The sequence below is a fragment of the Bos indicus x Bos taurus genome, chromosome 8 (genome assembly GCF_003369695.1).
Source record: "Bos indicus x Bos taurus breed Angus x Brahman F1 hybrid chromosome 8, Bos_hybrid_MaternalHap_v2.0, whole genome shotgun sequence".
Taxonomy (NCBI): Eukaryota; Metazoa; Chordata; class Mammalia; order Artiodactyla; family Bovidae; genus Bos; species Bos indicus x Bos taurus.
The window spans coordinates 101084493-101104561 of NC_040083.1; the positions used below are offsets into that span (position 1 = coordinate 101084493).

At 39.1% G+C, this 20069-nt stretch overlaps 2 protein-coding genes across 3 annotated transcripts in view; one reads left to right on the forward strand and one right to left on the reverse strand.

Moving 5' to 3' along the window:
- The first annotated feature begins 1716 nt into the window (after positions 1-1716).
- GNG10 (G protein subunit gamma 10) lies at positions 1717-7784 on the forward strand. 2 transcript variants are annotated; one of them, XR_003512389.1, is made up of 4 exons: positions 1719-1869; positions 5475-5606; positions 6281-6466; positions 6838-7784. XR_003512389.1 is itself a non-coding variant. In XM_027550507.1 (3 exons), the coding sequence occupies exons 1-2, from the start codon at positions 1789-1791 to the stop codon at positions 5598-5600; spliced, it is 207 nt and encodes a 68-aa protein (XP_027406308.1). In that variant the 5' UTR covers positions 1717-1788; the 3' UTR covers positions 5601-5606; positions 6838-7784. The 2 variants fall into 2 exon arrangements, 1 of the variants encoding a protein (XP_027406308.1); XM_027550507.1 differs by lacking the exon at positions 6281-6466 and having other exon boundaries at positions 1717-1869.
- Positions 7785-13728: 5944 nt separating this feature from the next.
- Positions 13729-20069, reverse strand: part of SHOC1 (shortage in chiasmata 1) — a 78180-nt gene continuing 71839 nt past the window's right edge. The window contains exons 23-26 of the mRNA XM_027550241.1: positions 19457-19588; positions 17714-17863; positions 16110-17070; positions 13729-13981 (exon numbers count right to left, since the gene is read on the reverse strand). Of these exons, the coding sequence (XP_027406042.1) occupies positions 13881-13981; positions 16110-17070; positions 17714-17863; positions 19457-19588 (1344 nt within the window). The 3' untranslated portion in view covers positions 13729-13880. The remainder of the gene's footprint in view (positions 13982-16109; positions 17071-17713; positions 17864-19456; positions 19589-20069) is intronic.

Here is a 20069-nt window from a genome sequence, read left to right on the forward strand (position 1 = left end):
GTGATTCCATGGACTGTAGCCGGCCAGGATCCTCTGTTCATGGAATTCCCCATGCAAGAATACTGGAGTGGGTTGCCATTTCCTTTTCCAGGGGATCTTTCCGACCTAGGGATAGAACCTGGGTCTTCCATATTGCAGGCAGACTCTTTACCATCTGAGCCACGAGGGAAGCTGCAGCCTCGACTGCTAACTCCAGCTGAGGGGGCTGGAGTTCAGATCTTTTACATCCCACATCAGTCATCGGATGAGAGCTAACAAGGGGAGCAGTGACTCTGGTTAAGGGCAGTTTCCAGAGTGACTCAGCTGAGAGGCGTCAGCTGCTACTACTCCCAGCAGATGGGGGAACCAGTGCCTTAGTCTTAAATGGGAAGTTGGGTGGTACCCCACAGCACCCATTAGAGGTGGGGCTGACCCCACCCCACATCCTGCTCTTGGCCAGGTGCAGCTAATCTGAGCATTCCAATACCACACAACCCTTGCCTTCAAATAGTGACTGGTTCTGGGGTGGACCCATGACTCAAAAAGGTCAGTGAGATCCATTATGGGGATTTTTTGCTGGAGCAATTAGAAAAGATGCTTTATTGCCCTTGGGTTTCCTAGGCTGGGACAATGAAAGCACAGAACTTTCTTCACAGCACTACAGGGAGTCTATTTACCATTGAAGAAAACAAGGCCAACAGTCAGAAAAAGAGTGAAGGGATGGGAGAATGAGAGCCTTACAGCTATTGTTTGGGCAATTCAACCCATTTAAAGTGCCTGAGCTTTTCAGTTACTCAAACTAGCATACTATCTTTTTGGATTCCTGTTTAAGTGGCTTCTGACAAATACAATGGCACACAAGAATAATAAGGAAATATTCATAATGCTAAGTGAAAAAAATCAACAAAACATTTTACATGTAAGTAATGATGCTGGTTTTGTAAAACTAATTACTATAAAAAAGGAAAATGCAGTACAACAGAAACAATGGTTACAGTTAAAGGAGGAGATGGGAATGAGGCCAGCTGAACTGTGTGTTCGGCAAAGAAGTCAGGGTCTTGGATTTTATACTACTTACCCTACTGAACCTACCAAGTCAATTGGTTGGATTCCCGTCAAAAACAGCTAAAGGGTATTGTAGAAACCTGTTTTGAGGACTTCCCTGGGGATCCAGTGATTAAGACTCCACGCTTCCAATGTAGGGGGTGCAGGTTCAATTCCTAGTGGGGAGACTAGGATCCCACATATGAAGTGGCCTGGCCAAAAAATAAAAATCGAATCTTGTTTCCGTTCCATCGAATCCCATCCACCGACCCTCATCTCCCGAGGATGACACCTTCTGAGGCTTAGAAGCCTTCACACCGGGTCCCTTGTTTCTCCCACTCACTGCACACCTCGATCCAGCCACGCACAGTCCCGGTTCCGATTCTCCAGGAACGCGTCCTCGCCTTCTTCATCCCCCACGCCCCACGCCCACTCCTGCTCCTCCTAGAAGGAAGCCCTAGGCATCGACGTGGAAGTGGGAGCCCCTGTGTGGGCCCCGCTGCGCGGCTTTGGGAAACAGGTGGGGACGCAGGTACCCCCTCGGCTTAGAAGGAGAGTTAGGTGTCAGTCAACTCGGGACCCCGAGGTGTCGCGTACCCGTGGTTCTGTCATCTCTGAGAGCGGCCGCGTGGCGAGGCCGGGCGCCGGGGGGCGGGCGGCAGGGCGGGCACAGCAGCTTCCCCGCCCCGGGGCGGTGCCGCGCCTCCCGGCCTCGCGTCTCCCTGCCGGCCGCCCGCCGGTCCTCTCGTAGCCCAGGCCGCAGCCATGTCTTCCGGGGCCAGCGTGAGCGCCTTGCAGCGCCTGGTGGAGCAGCTCAAGCTGGAGGCCGGCGTGGAGAGGATCAAGGTGAGGCTGGCGCCTGGCCTCGGGCGCGGAGACCGCCCGCTCCCGCCCCGTCCCGCCCCGTGCCTCCGTCCGCGGGCCTGAGAGGAGCAGGCCGCTCCCGGGCGGAGGGTTGCGGAGCCGACCCCGGCGCTGGCCGGGGAGCCTGACGCGGTGGGCGGCCCTCAGGACGGCGCCCGGCCTGGCTCGCGCGGCCCGGCCTCTGTGGGTGGGAGTCCGCGCAAGGCCGGGGCCGGACTCCAGCGCCCGGGAGAGGCGGCGGCGCGGGGACCCGAGAGGGAGGCCTAGTCTGGGGGCTCCGGGGAGAAGCTCGTCTCCGCTAGCGCTGTCCGGGACCGAGCGCCCCGGGGCGGTCAAGTTTCAGTGATGCGGACAATGACTCGGGGTGCGGGGCAGAGGCGAGGACCCCAGGAATGGAGGCGACTCTCTGGTGGCCTCCCCTCCCCGAACTCGGCGGGTGCGGGAGAAGCGGGTCCTGAGCTGCGGAGGCGACTGAATGGACGGGCCTCGGTGATGGGTTGATAGGATGCGAGGGGAGGAGGGCATTGCCCGGCTTTCCGGCCTGGTAACGGGATGGATGGCGTGGCCATTCGCTACGGTAGGGGCGAGAGATGGTGCGTTCAGTTTCGGCTACGTGGACTTTGAAGAGATGCCCGGGAGGTGTTTGACTGCTTTGGCCGAAGCTCAGAGAACAAAGCTGAAAGACCGCAGGGGAGTGAAAACTGAAGTTACCGGAGCGTGGAAGCCAGGGACCCGCTGAAAGAGATGGCTGTGAGAAGAGAAGCGAGAGAAAGCCGGGATACTGGAGCGCCGAAGGAGAGGTTATCAAAAACTGGGGCCTTTGTTTAGTGTTTAGTCACTTGATAAAAAGCCTCTGGTGTGTAATTGTGTTTACCAACTAGCATATAGCATTATTTGTAGAATGTGTGTGTGAATGAATGAACACTACTCTGATACTCGTGGACCGGATAGTGCCTTTACTCTGGACCACGCCCTATTCTGTGCACTGAAAATACGGTGATTCCTTGGGGGAAGGTAAATAATAAACATATTAACCAATAAATAAAATAATTTCAGAAAGTGATGTGAAGATTATATACAAGGTAAAGAGAGAGTTGTGGAATACAAAGGCTTCAGTGACATAGTTGTAGAAACCAAATATAAATTATAATAGGATAGGCAGACACTTTTTGAAAAAAAAAAATCTGGTTTTAAAGAAGAAACTTTTTTTTTTAATTTAGGAAATGAAAAGCTGTATTTTGAGGTGAGAGGAAGGAACACACTGTATTTCTAGGTCAAGGGGGAGAAACAAAGGGAGGAGAACTGGAGGTAGAGACAGGGAGTCTGAGGGTGCCTGGGATTGGAGGGGGCACCTTCTGAGATAAGAAAGGAAGAAAGATATGTATAAACATATATATTTCCAGATAGAGACCTAAGAACTTGTATGATGACAAATGTCTTTGTGGAATAGGAGGCCGAGTTTTCTTTTAGGGCAGAAAAAAGGGGAACTAATGGAGTCACAAGAGCTGAGGATGGGCGAGAGAGCGCTGTGGGGATTGCCAAAGAACCCCCAGCAGACACATTCGGAGACACCTTGCGATTCCGAAGACCTAGCTACTGTGAGATTGATTGTCTTATTTTCCTTCTTCTTTTTCTTCTTTTGTCTCTAGCAGCATTTTGGCCACCCAGGCATCTGTGGTGAATGGTGGTTGATCCAAGTAGTGAGTTAGCAGGGGAGATTTGCCAGAAAGATAGAAATGGGAGTAAAGAGCAAGGAGTCTGAGGGTCTGGCTAGAAGGAGGCTGAACCGAGAAGGAACAGAGCCAGCCTCCCTGTGATGGGCCAGATGAAAAAGGAAGAGATGTTCCCCTTGAGGTCAAAGAGCAGGTGTAGTGAGAAGGCAGGAAGCAGCAGGAGAGATTGTGATCAGAAGGTAGGATGTTGGAGTGTGCAATTTCAGACGCGGAGCAGTGTTGGCTATAACTGTTGGTGTTGAGGAGGTTGTTTGAGGAGAAGAGCTCAGGAAATGGAAATTAGGATTGCTGGAAATGTTGAGGATGATGTTGGGGCCTGAGATGGAAAGAAAAACCGTAAGCCGGATGTCTGCCTATCCTGGGAAGTAGCTGGGGGAGGTATTCTTATCTGCATTTTAAAAATAGTTACAGGTGATGAAACTAAGGCCAGGAGAAGTCAAGTGACTTGCTCAAAGTCACGCAGCTTCTTTGTGGGGTGTCCTCATGGGAGTATGGTTTAGGGTGCTTGGCAGGATCTTTCTCAGGCAGCACCTTAGGGAGTCACAGCCATCCAGGGTCTCTGGTCTGCCTCATTTCAGGGCTCAGTGACAGACGGATGTTCTCAGCACATCCAGAGATGTCTTCTCTTTTGCAGACTTGCTAACTGGTAAATAAAGCAGAATACTGGTTTCAAAGCATTTGATGGAAGGCACCCCTTTCCATTGATTGGAATGCTCAGTATCGTTACAAGGACCCTTACTTGCTTTGGAGAAGTCTCTCAGAAGTTGATTGGTCAGCCTGGGCTCCAACCAAGGAAAGGAATATGATTTCAGTGGGGTTTAGCCCACTTCCATTGAGAGGATACAACTTCTAAGGGTTGGGCTTACACTCTCCCAGGCCAGAGTCTCTGCCCCTTGAAAGTGCAAGAGAAATATTGACCACTTAATTCTTCTCCTATTTTCTCTGCATATCTTCCACCTTAACTTTTTGACCATATTATTTAGGCTAGCGTCTAGTTAGTCCCACTTTTCTGGGGGTCCTAGGAGATAGTCTCTTTCTACCCATCATGTGTGGAGTTCCCCTGTTCCCTCTGAAGGAGACATAATTAGCATGAGCATAATTGGTTCCAGATTTGTTTTGAATTAATAACTTATGAGAGTCCCTTGGACAGCAAGGAAATCAAACCAGTCAGTCCTAAAGGAAATCTACCCTGAATATTCATTGGAAGGATTGATACTGAAATTCCATTATTTTGGCCACCTGATACAAAGCGCTGACTCATTGGAAAGTGCTTTATGTGCATTAACTCATTTAATTATTACATCAACTCACTGAGGTAGGCACTATTACAAATACATTTCCCAGATGAGAAGTAATGTGCCCAGAGGCTGCACTCTTGACCAGTAAGCTATTCTGCTTCAAAAGCATGATGGAGGAACCTCATCACTTGCTTTGAGCAGACTGGATAAGGCTCCACCAAGCCTTGTAAATATTAAAACAGTCTGTCCACATGGCAAATCTGGATATATCAATGCATGGTTTATAAGTGAAAATTTGTAAAGGGCACATTAGTATAAGCTACTTCTTTACACTTTGTCTCAAAACCAGGATTCTATATGGGTGAAAAATATGTTTTCTTTTTCCTTGGTCGAATAAGCCACTAAAACAAAAAGGCCCTAAATCAGAGTTCATAGAAGTTGTAACTTTCCCTTTTTGGAGTTCAGTTATTAGAACTTGCAGCAAAAAGAGACTCTTGGAGGTTGTAGAAAGTGTGACCTTTATCAGGTTGTACGATCATTTTTCAGAGTTTCAAGTGACTGCTGGATGGATCTGGCTGTGAGCAGCATGTCAGGAGCTCGTGTCCCTTTGTTCCAGGTCTCTCAGGCGGCCGCGGAGCTTCAGCAATACTGCATGCAGAATGCCTGCAAGGATGCCTTGCTGGTGGGCGTTCCAGCTGGAAGCAATCCCTTTCGGGAGCCCAGGTCCTGTGCTTTACTCTGAAGACTGGTGAGTAATGATACCCCAGGCCATCTTGGGGCCATGGGATTATCCTGGGGCTTCTTACATTTCTACTGTTCTTGAGGAAATTAAAATAAATCTCAGCAAAATGCACAACTTTACCTGAAGGGTGACTCTAATCTGCTGGCTTGTGAAATACATCTAATTAGGAGAGCCTCAATCCCCTTGTACTAACTCACCAGATGATAATATCCTTATGTACTTGAGCTTTTGAGCTGACTTGGCCAACAGTAATTTCTTGTCCTTAATACCGTCTTCTCTGTCCTTACACCATCCTGGAGTTGTGATGTTGCTTGGTGCTGTCAACTGACTGGTTACTCTTGGGACTAAGCACTCTGCAGAGGAGACTCGTTCCTGCCACCAGCTGTGATTTCTTTCCTAGAGGCTTTCAGAATGTATTTCTGTGTATTAATGGAGGAACAAATGTAGTAACTGGGGAAAGTGTAAGTAGGATTAAAAGAGCCTTAAAAATGTATTCTTGAAATGAAAACACCTCTTTAAAGGGTAGCCTACATTTCCTGGGTTCTAATGTGTTATATGGGGTCTTAATTCATATTTTCACTTTTTTTTTTTTTTTAAGAGGTCAGGGCATAAATTATTAGTCTTTTGGGGCCAGTATATTTCAAGTTACATATTCTCAGGAGTGTTTATGGGTTCTCCAGGTGGCGCAGTGGTAAAGAATCCGTCTCTCAATGCAGGAGATGCAGTTTCGATCCCTGATCTGGGAAGACCCCCTGGAGTAGGAAATGGCAATCGCTCCAGTATTCTTGCCTGGAAAATTCCATGAACAGACAGAGGAGCCTGGCAGGCTACAGTCCATGGACTCGCAAAGAGTCAGATACAACTGAGTGAGCACACACACATACACAAGGGGTGTTTATACAGGAAGTAATCATCTTAGGTCTTTTTTCATATACTTGAAAAGGAAATTATTCACGTTAACAAGAAGGAAGTAATAATACTATTAGGTGCTATTGTATCTTTTAATGGAAAATGTCTACATTTATGATATTAAAATAATAGTCTTATGTTGGCATAGCATTTGTCTTTTTACAAAGCACTTTCATGGGTGTTACTCATTCAATGGTATGGTTTGGATTTTCTGATATTAACCTATTACTTTCTACTTTGAGAACCCTAAACTGACCTATGAAATAATGACTAGTTAATTTTATGTATAAATCTTACTAAGTGAAAACCTACCAAATTTTCTTTACAGTAGAGAAGAAGTTGGCTGAAGAATGCTTTCAAGCACAAACTGATGAATGCCTGCCTCCAAATTTCAAGAAAACACTTCTCTAACCACGTGACTTCTAGATATTTCACAGGACCGTTCCTGTGACCTGGTCCTTTAGCCAACATTCTACAGAAATTGATGTTTCTACTCAATAAGGAAACTGGGTGAAGGTGGAGATTTTAAATAATACTGGCCTGATTCTTTGTTGAAGTGCTTTATACTTAAACAAAAACCTTACCGCCAAATATACCAAAATACACTTCTTTCATTAAGTGAATTACTAGCGTTTCTATGCCTGGAATGTTATGTATGTTTTATTTACTAGATGTTTACATTTTGGGAAGGAAAACAGTGTTCTTTGTTAAAAAATTGAATATTTGTAATTTGCTGTTCCCAACTAAGATCTTTATACCATAACAAAATTTGTTCTTTTCTCATGAATTTATAATTTCTAAATGAAGACAGGCAAGTATAAAATTGGGGGAAGAATGGGCTTTGTTAATCAAATGATGTCTTGATTTTTCTAAATGAGGAGATTGTTTTATTTTCAAGACTAAGCATGGGATCTGTTTCTTAGCAACCTTGTTTGAAAAGATGAATGTTGTTTTCTGTATGAGACTGCCCCATCCTGTATATGAAGCAGATTTGATCTTCGTCTTAAGTTCCTCTACTTAATAGGGGTGGTTTTACTTAAAAAAAAAAAAAAACTAAATTATTTCATATTTAAATGTGATCTACAGAGCATTGCAAATGATTTTTTAAAAGTAATGTGGAAATATGACAACCTAAATGAATTTTTAATGTCACAGGTGTATTATTTTGATGATGTGCCTTTGATTCAATTTGGGACACTTAAAAGAATATTTGTGTTTGTTTTAATCTTTGAAGAACTTGGAAATAAAATTTCTGCTTAATTTCTACTAATGACAGCAACATTTTATGTCTGATTTTGTTTTAAGGCTTCATAGATTTTGTTTGCTTGGGCGATTGAGTGCTGAAAGTGGGAAGTGAAATTTTTGTTTACAAGTCCTTGTAGAATTTTGTGAAAAATAGGTATAATATGCAGACATATCTCAATTACTGGCAACATTTGCTCTTTGAGATAGCTATCTATTCTTGTTGTTCACTCACTAAGTCGTGTCCAACTCTGGAACCCCGTGGACTGCAGCATGGCCTGGCTTCCCTGTCCTTCACTGTCTCCTAAGTTTGCTCAGATTCATGTCCATTGAGTCAGTGATGCCATCCAACCCTCTCATCCTCTGTCACCCCCTTCTCCTCCTGCCTTCAATCTTTCCCAGCATCAGGGTCTTTTCCAATGAGTCGGCTCTTTGAATCAGGTAGCTAAAGTATTGGAGCTTCAGCTTCAGCATCAGTCCTTCCAGTGAATATTCAACATTGATTTCCTTTAGGATTGACTGGTTTAATCTCCTTGCTGGCCAAGGGACTTTCAAGAGTCTTCTCTAGCACCACAATTCAAAGGCATCAATTTTTCAGCACTTAGCCTTCTTTATGGTCCAGCTCTCACATCCATACTGGAAAAACCATAGCTTTGACTATATGGACCTTTGTCAGCAAAGTGATGTCTTTGCTTTTTAATACACTGTCTAGCTATGGATAAATCCATAGATAAATGGGGATATCTTTGAACATAAGTAGTGTTACAGTAGAGAATGTAGAAGTCATTACTTGGAACTCCTTTAACTTCCAGCCACTAAACTTCTAAATCTAAGTGATCTAAATCCTTTCCATGGGATCAAAATTCAGATGTCCCTTTTCTAACCCATTTATTCATTCTGTGGATCTGTTTCATCTTCTCTGAAGTGTCATATTATCAATTGTCCTTTCTGTCCTTTATCTTCAGCTTCTCTCTTGGATTCTTTTTATTAGCACTTAAACATTTTCTATTCTCCATCTTAACAACAAGAAGCATTTAGAAAAGTCTCCATTAAAAGACACATTTTCAGTTATAAAAGACTAGTAAGCCTTAGAGATCTACTGTTCAGCATAGTGCCTATGGTTAAGAGAGCTGTACTGTTTACTTTAAAATTTGCTAAGAGTAAATTTTATGTTCATTGTTCTTATCACAAAAATAATAAGGCAGGAAGAAACTTTTGGAAGTAATGGGTAAGTTTATGGCATAGATTGTGTTGTGGTTTCATAGGTATATACTTATCTCCAAACTCATTAAGTTGTATACATTAATTATGTACAGCTTTTGATGTGTCAGGAAAAAAAAAACACCTCTTGATTTCACTTTCCCTTTGGCAAAAACTTGGTAAGATAGTACAAGAAAAATATAGACATCTCACATATGAATATAGTTGCGTCTTAAATATAAGCAAATCAGGTTCAGTAGTTTATCAAGAGAGAAGATACAAGCTGACAAAGCTAGTTCAACATAAGCAAAGCACTGTTATTCTTTACATGAAGGGTTTAAAGAAGAGAATTTATGCCAGCAAGTCATTTGATAAAATTCAGTAGTTGTTCTGAATAAAAACAAAGTGAATTCGTGAAATGAGAAAGAAATTAAAGATGATAAAGGCAGTTTATTAAAACCAACAGTAAATTTAATATTACACGGTGAAATGTGGGAGCATTCAGTATATTAGAAACAATCAAGATACTTTTTTTTATCACCACTATTCAGCATTACTTTGGAAGTTTTAGCTAATGCAGTAAGATGAAAAAAATGAAATGGCGTAAACATTTAAGAAGTAATATCTGTATTTATGGGTTATATAATTTTACACTTTGAAAACTCAAGAGTTTAGTAAAAAGAATACTTGAATTTGTAATACAATTTAGGAGGGTGGCTAAATGTAAAGTAGATATAAAAAAATAAAAAGTATTTTCTACATAGACAATAGTTAAAAATGGAAATGGATACATCTTTGTAAACCAACTATAATTTTAAAAGTAGAAATGGAAACTGTATCCCATTTCTACTTTAATGACAAAGCTATAAAAAATACTGAGAATACATTTAACAAAAGTGCAAGAATCAAAGAAAAATTTTACCAATGTTTATAGAACAGAATCTAAAATTTCAGGATTATAGGATGATGTCATTAAAATGCAATCTTACTAAAATTTATGTAGATTATTGGAATTCCTTTTTTATTTTTTAAGAGAAGTTAGTTAAAATAACTGAAAATTTATATGGAAAATCAAGAGTCCAAGAATAGCTTTTAAAACTCCGTGTGTGTGAGTGTGTATAAAACATGGTAGGGTAAAACTTGCCTTACCAGGTACTAACTTACTTTGAAACTGCTGAATCAAAATGATATGACTTAAAAAAACAAATTCAAAATAAACAATATTATTGTGGTCCTAGGAATAGCCAAATAGATGATTGAATTGATCATAATAGTACAGAAGTAGGCCTGATTTTTTTTTTTTTTTATAATTCAAGGGAAACAAATGGTGTTGGCATTACTGGCTATCCATTTAGAAGGAAATAAAATTGGGCCTGTATTATACTCTGTAAAAAAATTCCACATAGGTTAAAGAAAGGTGATACACAGGCATCAGAAGGAAAGTTAGAATAGTTGTGTAACTTCAGGGTAAAAGAGGGCTTCCTAAAAAAAGCAGGAAACCCAGAAATCAAAAAAGAAAAGAGGTGTATACTTGATCAAATTAAATGTAATAAATAAATAAGCAATTTAAATAGATAAGTATGAAATTTAAAATTCTTGTACAGTAAAAACAATAAAGCAAATAAAAAAGCAAAAGCAGAAGACATGTTTTCTTCAGCTTTCATTTTGGATTGCTACAGTTTGCACTCCCCATCCCCGCTAACCCAGGCTACTCCCACTTATTACAATTGTTGGATTGTTTGCTTTAGGGCAGGCTTATTATTTGGGGAGAAAAACCAGACTCTTACTGTGAGAGGCAAAGAGTGGGACACCCTGGTGTTTGTGCCCAGTTGTATGCTGAGTCTCAGTGACAAGAAGCTGATATTCTGATGAGTCTGACAAAGTTTGGGCTGGGCCTAGGAACTTGGGGGTAAAGCCACTCAAAGGTCCTCAGAGGAGAGCATCACAACTACCAGTCATAGATCTAAGTTTGGGCAAGTAACTCCCCTTCAAACATAAAAAAAAACGTAATGGGGAAATGCTCTGAGAGAAAGAATGGAAGTTTCCATGGCAAGAAACTGGGAAGTTGGGACTATTCTAAGTATCTTCATGTGATGTGGTGTTTGGGAGAGGATCTTGGAGGCTGGACTGACACTTGTAAGCCCCTAATAAAGGCCTTTCCAGACCCTTCAGGCTTCTATGGACCAACCCAACTGCTTCAGTCGGTGCTGAAGCAGAGCTCATTTACTCATATTCTCTGTTCCTAGGGTACCAACACAGACCTGCCTCTCAATAATACCTCTGATAATGGGCTTCCCAGGTGGCGCAGTGGTGAAGAATCCACCTGCCGATGCTGGAGACTTGGGTTAGATCCCTGGGTCAGGAAGATTCCCTGAAGAAGGAAATGGCTACCTGCTCCAGTATTCTTGCCACTGTTGGGCAACAGCACAAGAGGCTGCTCCAGGCCCAGGTAAAATGAATGTGTCCTTAAACACCAAGCATCACTGAGAAATGCAGGCAGAAGGGCTCAGGTGCTTTCACTGCGTTTGGTGAGGAGGCAGAGGGGTGTGTGTTGATAGCTTGGCCTAAGCTTGCCTCAGTCTAGGGCGTTGAAGAAACTCGTCTCCTCTGCAAGCTGATTAAAGATGGGATCAAGGAGATCTGCAAGCTGGGAAGACAGCCTTACCTTGGTTTAGGAGCAAACCTGCTGAAACTTTAAGAAAGTACAATAGAAATTCTAATAAAATTTCCAGAAATAATTTCTCTTTGAAGTCTCCACCCTCCACATACTCAAGCAAAACCAAACATCCTATATATAAATAAAAGAGAGTTGATGTAAAGTCGAGCCTGTTTCCAAAGGGAGGACGTGTATCAAACACTGAAGAGAAATCAAGTGAGGTGATGTCTGAATGTCCATTGGATCTCAGAAGGTAGAAATCAGTTTTAGTAGTAACAGGATGACCATTTCAGAAACCAGGAAAGAGACAGGAAGAATATGCCTATGGTCTTCAACCATTTTTGCCAAAATAATGTTCAAAATCCATGTACCTCCATTTTGCTGGTGGTGGTGGCTTAGTTGCTAAGTCATGTCCAACTCTTGGTGACCCCATAGACTGTAGCCTGCCAGGCTCCTCTATCCATAGGATTTCCCAGGCAAGAAAACGGGAGCAGGTTGCTGTTTCCTCCGTTTCCAGAGGATCTACTCGACCCAGGGATCGAACCTACATTGCTTGTATAGCTGGTGGATTCTTTACCACTGAGCCACCAGAGATTCCCATACCTCCATTTTAGAGACATATAAAAGTTTCATTATAACTCTGAGTAGCTGCAAAGAATAAAATTTTATTAGAAATATTGACATTTTAAAATTAAAACATCTTTTAAATGTATTCAATGGAATATAATTACTATAGGAATTAGAAACCTACAATCATCTATTTAAAAATATACCAACTATAAGACTGATCTATACATCAGTGTCTCTTTTGCTGTCTTGTACACAGGGTTATTGTTACCATCTTTCTAAATTCCATATATATGCATTAGTATACTATATTGGTGTTTTTCTTTCTGGCTTATTTCTTTGTATAATAGGTTCCAGTTTCATCCACCTCATTAGAACTGATTCAAATGTATTCTTTTTAATGGCTGAGTAATACTCCATTGTGTATATGTACCATAGCTTTCTTATCCATTCATCTACTGATGGGCATCTAGGTTGCTTCCATGTCCTGGCTATTATAAACAGTGCTGCGATGATATGGAATTTAGAAAGATGGTAACAATAACCCTGTGTACGAGACAGCAAAAGAGACACTGATGTATAGATCAGTCTTATGGACTCTGTGGGAGAGGGAGAGGGTGGGGAGATTTGGGAGAATGGCATTGAAACATGTATAATATGTATGAAACAAGTCACCAGTCCAGGTTCAATGCATGATACTGGATGCTTGGGGCTGGTGCACTGGGACGACCCAGAGGGAGGGTATGGGGAGGGAGGAGGGAGGAGGGTTCGGGATGGGGAACACAGGTATACCTGTGGTGGATTCATTTCGATATTTGGCAAAACTAATACAATATTGTAAAGTTTAAAAATAAAATTTAAAAAAAAAAAAAAGGAAAAAAAAATACCAACTATCCTCTCCAACCGTACAGGAAAGCATTCTTTCTCCCATATACTGACAGTTGATATTATGAATTCTCAAAAATTTTGCTGATCTGATAGGTGAAAAAATAGTAACTTATTGTTTTAATAGGTATTTGCCTGATAAATAATGAAGCTACATACGGTTTTAAATAAGTTCCCGGCTATTTTTGTTTCTTCCGTGAGAAATATCTATTCAAATTTTGCCCAGTTTTCTATTACGTTGTATTTTGCCTATCAATTTGTAGGAATTCGTTGTATATTAGGAATGTAAGCCCTTTTGCTATCATGTGGGTAGCAAATGTTTTCTCAGTGATTTGTTTGAATATTTCGTTTGTGAAGACAACATTTTGATTGGAAGTTCTCTAACTTCAGTTTTGCCCTAGGTTTTAAGTTGGTGGTGGAGGGTGGACTGTGGTGATCTTCACTTCTGAACTCAGAGGGTCAGACTGAGATGGAAGCTCCTTTCAAAGACTTGCTGGAGGCAGCGGGCCTTTGAGGAGACAGCAAAATAACCCTTAGATTATACACTCAGTAAGGTTTTCTGCCTCTTTTTAAAAAAAGGGCTCAATATATTTAGGTGAACTGGGGAGATATTTGGATCTTATAACAATATTTTGCTGATTAGAATACTTACAAAGATAAACTATAAAGTAGAATGTATATTATGAAATTTAATATAGGAACATCAAGAACATCTAAGAACAATAGCATTTTCTTTGATACGTGATCAAATCTAAATAATTTTATTACTAGTTTATCATTAAAAAAACAGTGAAATGTGGCATGCAGCACTACTCTTTCTTTCAAAAAAACCTCAGACGAGTCTGCCCGTCAAGCCTACCAGGGACTTTTTCATACACAAGACGTTGTTTTTTGAACTGCGCTGGTTGTAAGCACGTGAAATCTGTTAAAAGGAAGAAAAAAGAAAGCTGTTTTATTTCTGATAATAGTAAGTGTAGCTATTTTTTTTTCTCAAATGCTCAGGTGGATCTTGTCTCTTTATCATGTATTTACAGTGTTGAAACGTCCAAACTGAGATAAAAGAGTGACTATTAAAAATTAAATTTTTAGCACAAATGTGCCTATTCTTACAGGCCTGATACTAATTAGTGTAACACACATGTATGTGTATGTTCTTGCCTTGCACAAACAATTAAATCTCCCTGGATTTAAGACTCTTGCTTTTAAGTTTTCCTTAAGTCCATTTCTTAGTGCATATCTGTAATGTTGAAGAATTTATCCTGAGCTCTGATCATGGATGGACTCACCTTTCATGACTGTGTTAGATATGACACAGTTTGAAATATTCTAGATTTGTATACTTACAGAGGTTGATTGATTAAAGTAATAAAAAGAGAGGCTAAAATATTTAGAATGGTAGTAATTATTCCCAGCAATATAGTCTCATAATTGCAAGTTCTGGATACATTTTGAGGAAATTTAAAAGGCAATGCAGTAGATAATTTTTATCACAGAGACCACAAATATACATTCAAGACAAATGGAAAATTATCTTGATGTTATACCAATAGTTCTGGACAAATTTATGTCAGGACTTGACAGAGTACAAATAAAGAACACAATAAATTAATTTCATTTGAATGTAGATACGAAAAGCAAATAATAAATAGTAACCATATTCAATAGCATATATAAAAAAATCATTTCTTAAAAGCCACTTAGGTTCATCACATAAATGATTATAAGTATACCTGTAAATGTTGACTGATATTAATGTCAAGAGAGAAAACATTTTGATTTTCCCCAATAGGAACCAAAAAGAGTTTGAAATAAAATTCAGCATTTATTTCTTGCAAAAGTTCTTACAAAACTAGGGAAAGAATGCTGCTGCTGCTGCTGCTAAGTCACTTCAGTCGTGTCCGACTCTGTGCGACCCCATAGACAGCCCACCAGGCTTCTCCGTCCATGGGATTCTCCAGGCAAGAACACTGGAGTGGGTTGCCATTTCCTTCTCCAATGCATGAAAGTGGAAAGTGAAAGTGAAGTCGCTCAGTCGTGTCCGACTCTTAGCGACCCCATGGACTGCAGCCTACCAGGCTCCTCCATCCATGGGATTTTCCAGGCCACAGTACTGGAGTGGGGTGCCATTGCCTTCTCCCAGGGAAAGAATATTTCCCCTTAAAATCAGGAAAAAACAAATTATGACTATTTATGGGACCAAATCTAAATTTTGGGAATCCTAGAACTTACATGGTTTGGGGATTCTGTTTTAATAAAACAAAGAATTTAAGATTCTTTGGCACCCTTTGGCCTCACAAAATTGTCTGTGTAAAAGAGGAGTTTTGAAACTTCCAGCTTCTCCTTTCTTTTTATTTTTTTTTTCCCATCATAGTAAGGCCATCTTTGTATAGCCATCAGAGCTTAATATTTTGTTTTAAATGCTCAGACCAATGCAATAAGAAATACACAAAAGGTATAATAACCGAAAATGGGAAAATAAAGTCCTTTTAAAAACTGATATGATTAAATGTTCAAAAACATCCTTTGTAAAATAGAGAGCCAATAATAGTATCTATTTAATAGGACTAACAATCAAATAATCCACATAAAGGGAATATAATAAGTTTTTAATAAATATTAGCTCATTAAATATCCCAGCTTGACAAAGAGGCTACTTTTCTAATTGGCTAATTTCTTTACTTACTTTTTGTTACTTTTAGCCTTCTGCTTGACTTAGATTTGTTCTGTGTTTTTATTTTAACTAATTTATTTTTTATTGAGGGGTAATTGCTTTACAGAATTTTGCTGTTTTCTGTCAGACATCAGTATGAATCAGCCATAACTTCTTCAGTTAAATGCTTAGTTCATCTAAAGTTACAAGATTTTGACATAATTTTTTTGCATTTATTTTCTTAAAAGTCTATAATTAGAATTTTGATTTATTTGATGTCAAAGTTATTGAAGATTCTTAAGTGTAGTAATTAGAACAAAATTTTGTTTTAATTTGGAGATAATTCTATCTTTTAAAATTACTTTAGAGAGTAGTTTTATCAACTATTGAATCATGTTACCTGTTAATGAGTTGTTGTCTCCTGAGTTAGATGAAGACTCAGAGTGCCTTTTCTGTCCTAAACATTTTCCAGCTCTTTGGTAGAAATAAAGACTGTTGAATTCTTTTTGATTTACATTAGAATCAGAAGCACAGGATAAATCCAAACTGGGGACAGATGGTAATTCTTTCCAGAAAGTCTTTTTAGTCCCAGCATTTGAACTTTCACAGATGAAGCCTTCTAACTCATCTGACTGATATTTTCGCTGATTAATGAATAAATTATCTTTCTGAGAGTACCATTTGTCACATGTACTCTGCTCTGCACCACTCTGTAAGTTGAATGAATGATTCTGTTGTTCCCATACATTTCTCTTAAAGTTCCAATGAAGAGGAGGTTGAGAACCCTCAAGTGAAAAGACAGGAGCTGACAATTCTTTTTTTATAGGTCCTTTTTTTTCATGTGTTCCCTTTTTCTGATAATTTATAAAGTGAGGGGTGACTCTCTTCTGAGTGTTGATTGGTGATATTATAGTTTCATAATTCATTTCTGTTAGACCCAAAGAAAAGACATCTGACTCTGAATCATTCTGGTTCAGAAAGGAATTACCAGACACATTCCTTGCTTCCATATTAGTCAGAACAGAATTATTCTGTACCGTGTTAGGGTTACAACTAGACTCTTTCCAATGGCTGGTCTGATTGTAAGAACTCACAGATGGTAAAATGCCTGGCATTTCTTTTAATTCCATAAGGGAAGAGGTATAATTTGAAGTGCTGTTGGTGTCTTCATGTACTGTCTCTCCTAAGTCTGAATACTGATAATTGATATGTTCTTGAATGACAGAATCTGAAGAGCCAGAAGCTGAACTCTGAGAAGTAAAGTTTCTAGTCTGATCCCTGTTTTCCTGAGGTGATGAAATTTGAGGTGATTCTGTTATGGAAGGACTAATCTTGAATAAGGAAGTGATGCCACAAAAATGCTAAAAAATTTATAAAGTTAATTAATATAATAAATATGCAACATAAAAATCCATCAAGTAAATATAAATAATGATGCTTAACTATATGGAAATAAGGAAAACTATAAATAAGTAGTCCATTCAAAGATATTATATTGATCTATGAGAAGAGAACATAATTTGGCTCCCATTAAAAGAAAAACTTATTGTAATTTGCATCTATTTCCTAATCACTTAAAATAGAATTTTTAGTTACACAAGTTATCCATGAATACCATTTCCTTCATAAAAATTAAAGACACTTACGGATAAGTCTAAAGTTCTCTTTAACTACTATCATGAAGGCATCAGAACTGTTTGGAAGAGATGATGTAAACACGTAAGAATAGAGTGTGTAATTGAATATCTGTGGGCATAATAACACTTCAAAATGATCTGCAATGTGATAAATGATTTGTGCAGAATTATAACTTTAAAATGTATAATGTGTTTGACAACTAGTGAGAATTCTATATGAAATTTAGCTGAAGTAAATTATTTCTTCACCCTTTGAAGTCCAAAACAAACTTGGATACCTTCATTTTGAAAACCATTATGATGAAAATACATACTCAAATGCAAAGGAAATAGACTCATAGAAGAATATGGATTTCAAATAACTAACCTTTAACACTTTTTCTGGAACTTCAGGTAGGAGTTCCTGAAGTTGACAAAGAGTTGCTAACAATATCCAGTTCAGTGAAGGTCCTTTATTTAACATGAGCTGAGCCACCAATGGAGTAACACTTGGAAAATCAAGTAAGTACATTTCTTCCTAGAAAAACGTTTAAGGAATAATCAGTAGTGGTCTTTTTACTCTGCTCACTCTAGCAGATTAAAATTGATGTCATTGCACCTACCACTCAATTTGAGATGCTTGGTGGAAAAAGTATGGCCAGGAGGGAAATAAATTTGTCTGTCAGTAAAGAGTCTAACACCCAGAATTGGGAAGGATCTTAAAGTTCATTGAGTCTAACCACTCATCCAATGTGATTCATTATAGTTCATATCCTTCAAATGACAATTGTTATCTAATGATAGCTCTTCTAATGAGAAACCTTTTAGGGGACTTCATTATATAGCTCAAGATTTTTTCAGCTCTCTCTTTGTAGACCGTGTGCCATCATAGTTTGGTTAAAATAAACCATGTGCATGATGTCTAACAGATGTTACCATTTCGAAAAGGCCTATTATGAAGAGTATAGGAAGAACTTCTATCTAAGTCTAGAAGTATATGTTTTCAGAAAGATCTCATAAATGTCTAAAAATGTAGCCGCCACATTTATTACTAAATTCCTTTTTTTTTTCTGGGTTACATTGACTTTTTACATCTTCTTTGATTTTATCAAATGACAGACATGTTAGTAGATTGGACATGGCTTGGTAGGAAGGAAATTGCATATACATACACACAAAAATGTTCTGATCATGCCCATACTTGCTGATAGTACTATATTCTGTTTATGCAAATAAAAGTCCTATGATTTAATATATATGAATATTTTATTTGTTTTATAATTTTATTTTTTGAGTAGGTAAAATAGTCACACAGTTCAAAATTCAAAAGGACTAAAAGGTATATGGTAAAAAGTCCCATTCCTACTTCACAACCTCAGTTTTCTCTAGAGATAATCAATGATATCATTTTGTGGTATCTTTCCAGAGATATTTCATTCATTTGTAAATGAATACATATAAATATTAATTTCCCCCTTTCTTACACAAATGGTAGTGTACTGGCTGCTCTGCACTGCAACTTTTACATTTCATTTACTATATTTTGAAAGTCATTCCATGTTAGTATATAATGATCTCCATCCTCTTTCCATGATTTTAGGATTTGAATATATTTAAAAATAAGGTAACAGAAATACTAGGTTGGTATGAGAACCTGGAAATATTTATGCTTAAGCAAAAGGAATTTATAAAAATTAACTACCTAATCTTATAACTATTTCATAACTCTACTTTCACTTTGAATTATATAATTGAATTACTGATGAATCATGGAATGATAGAATTGTACAATTCTCATATCTACTATTCTTGAATGTTTAAATGTAGAAATTAGAAAAATTATTATATTCTTAAAATATTAGACATTGAAGCCATTAGGTCATCCTAAAACAAGTTCATTTTGAAAGTTCATGAAAGAAGATCCCATTAAAATAGCTCTATGAAGTTGAAAAATACTCATAGTTCTGGAAAATTGTCTAAATAAATGTTGCGCTTTATGGCATTATGGCATATTGTTACATATGCTAATGCAAGCATGATAGAACAAGAAAATGGCTACCAGAAAGAGAATTCAAGTACATATATTTATATTTGCTCTGCAAATCTTTAATTTCTATGTTAGGAAATAAACCTTAGACGGTGCAACTTTAAGCCAGGACTTATCCAACCATTCATGAGGATCTCTTTTCGAGGTCATTAAATTGTGGTCAGCAATTTGTCGAATCATCAGTGCAGTCTCTTCCACTCCTGGGGCAATTATAAGCTAAAATATATTTTTTATGTTAGATTACAGGGAATACTAGGAAGCAAAATATATCATTCAAAAATTGTTTACAATTTGAAGAAATAAAACCCCAGTAGATTCTAATCTTTGAACACTGTTTTGGACTATAAACAAAGCTGAGCACCGAAGAATTGATGCTTTTGAACTGTGGTATTGGAGAAGACTCTTGAGAGTCCCTTGGACTGCAAGGAGATCCAACCAGTCCATCCTTAAGGAGATCAGTCCTGAGTGTTCATTGGAAGGACTGATGTTGAAGCTGAAACTCTAATACTTTGGCCACCTGATGCGAAGAGCTGACTCATTGGAAAAGACCCTGATGCTGGGAAAGATTGAGGGCAGGAGGAGAAGGGGACGACAGAGGATGAGATGGTTGGATGGCATCACCGACTCAATGGACATGAGTTTGAGTAAACTCCGGGAGTTGGTGATGGACAGGGAAGCCTGGCACACTGCAGTCCAT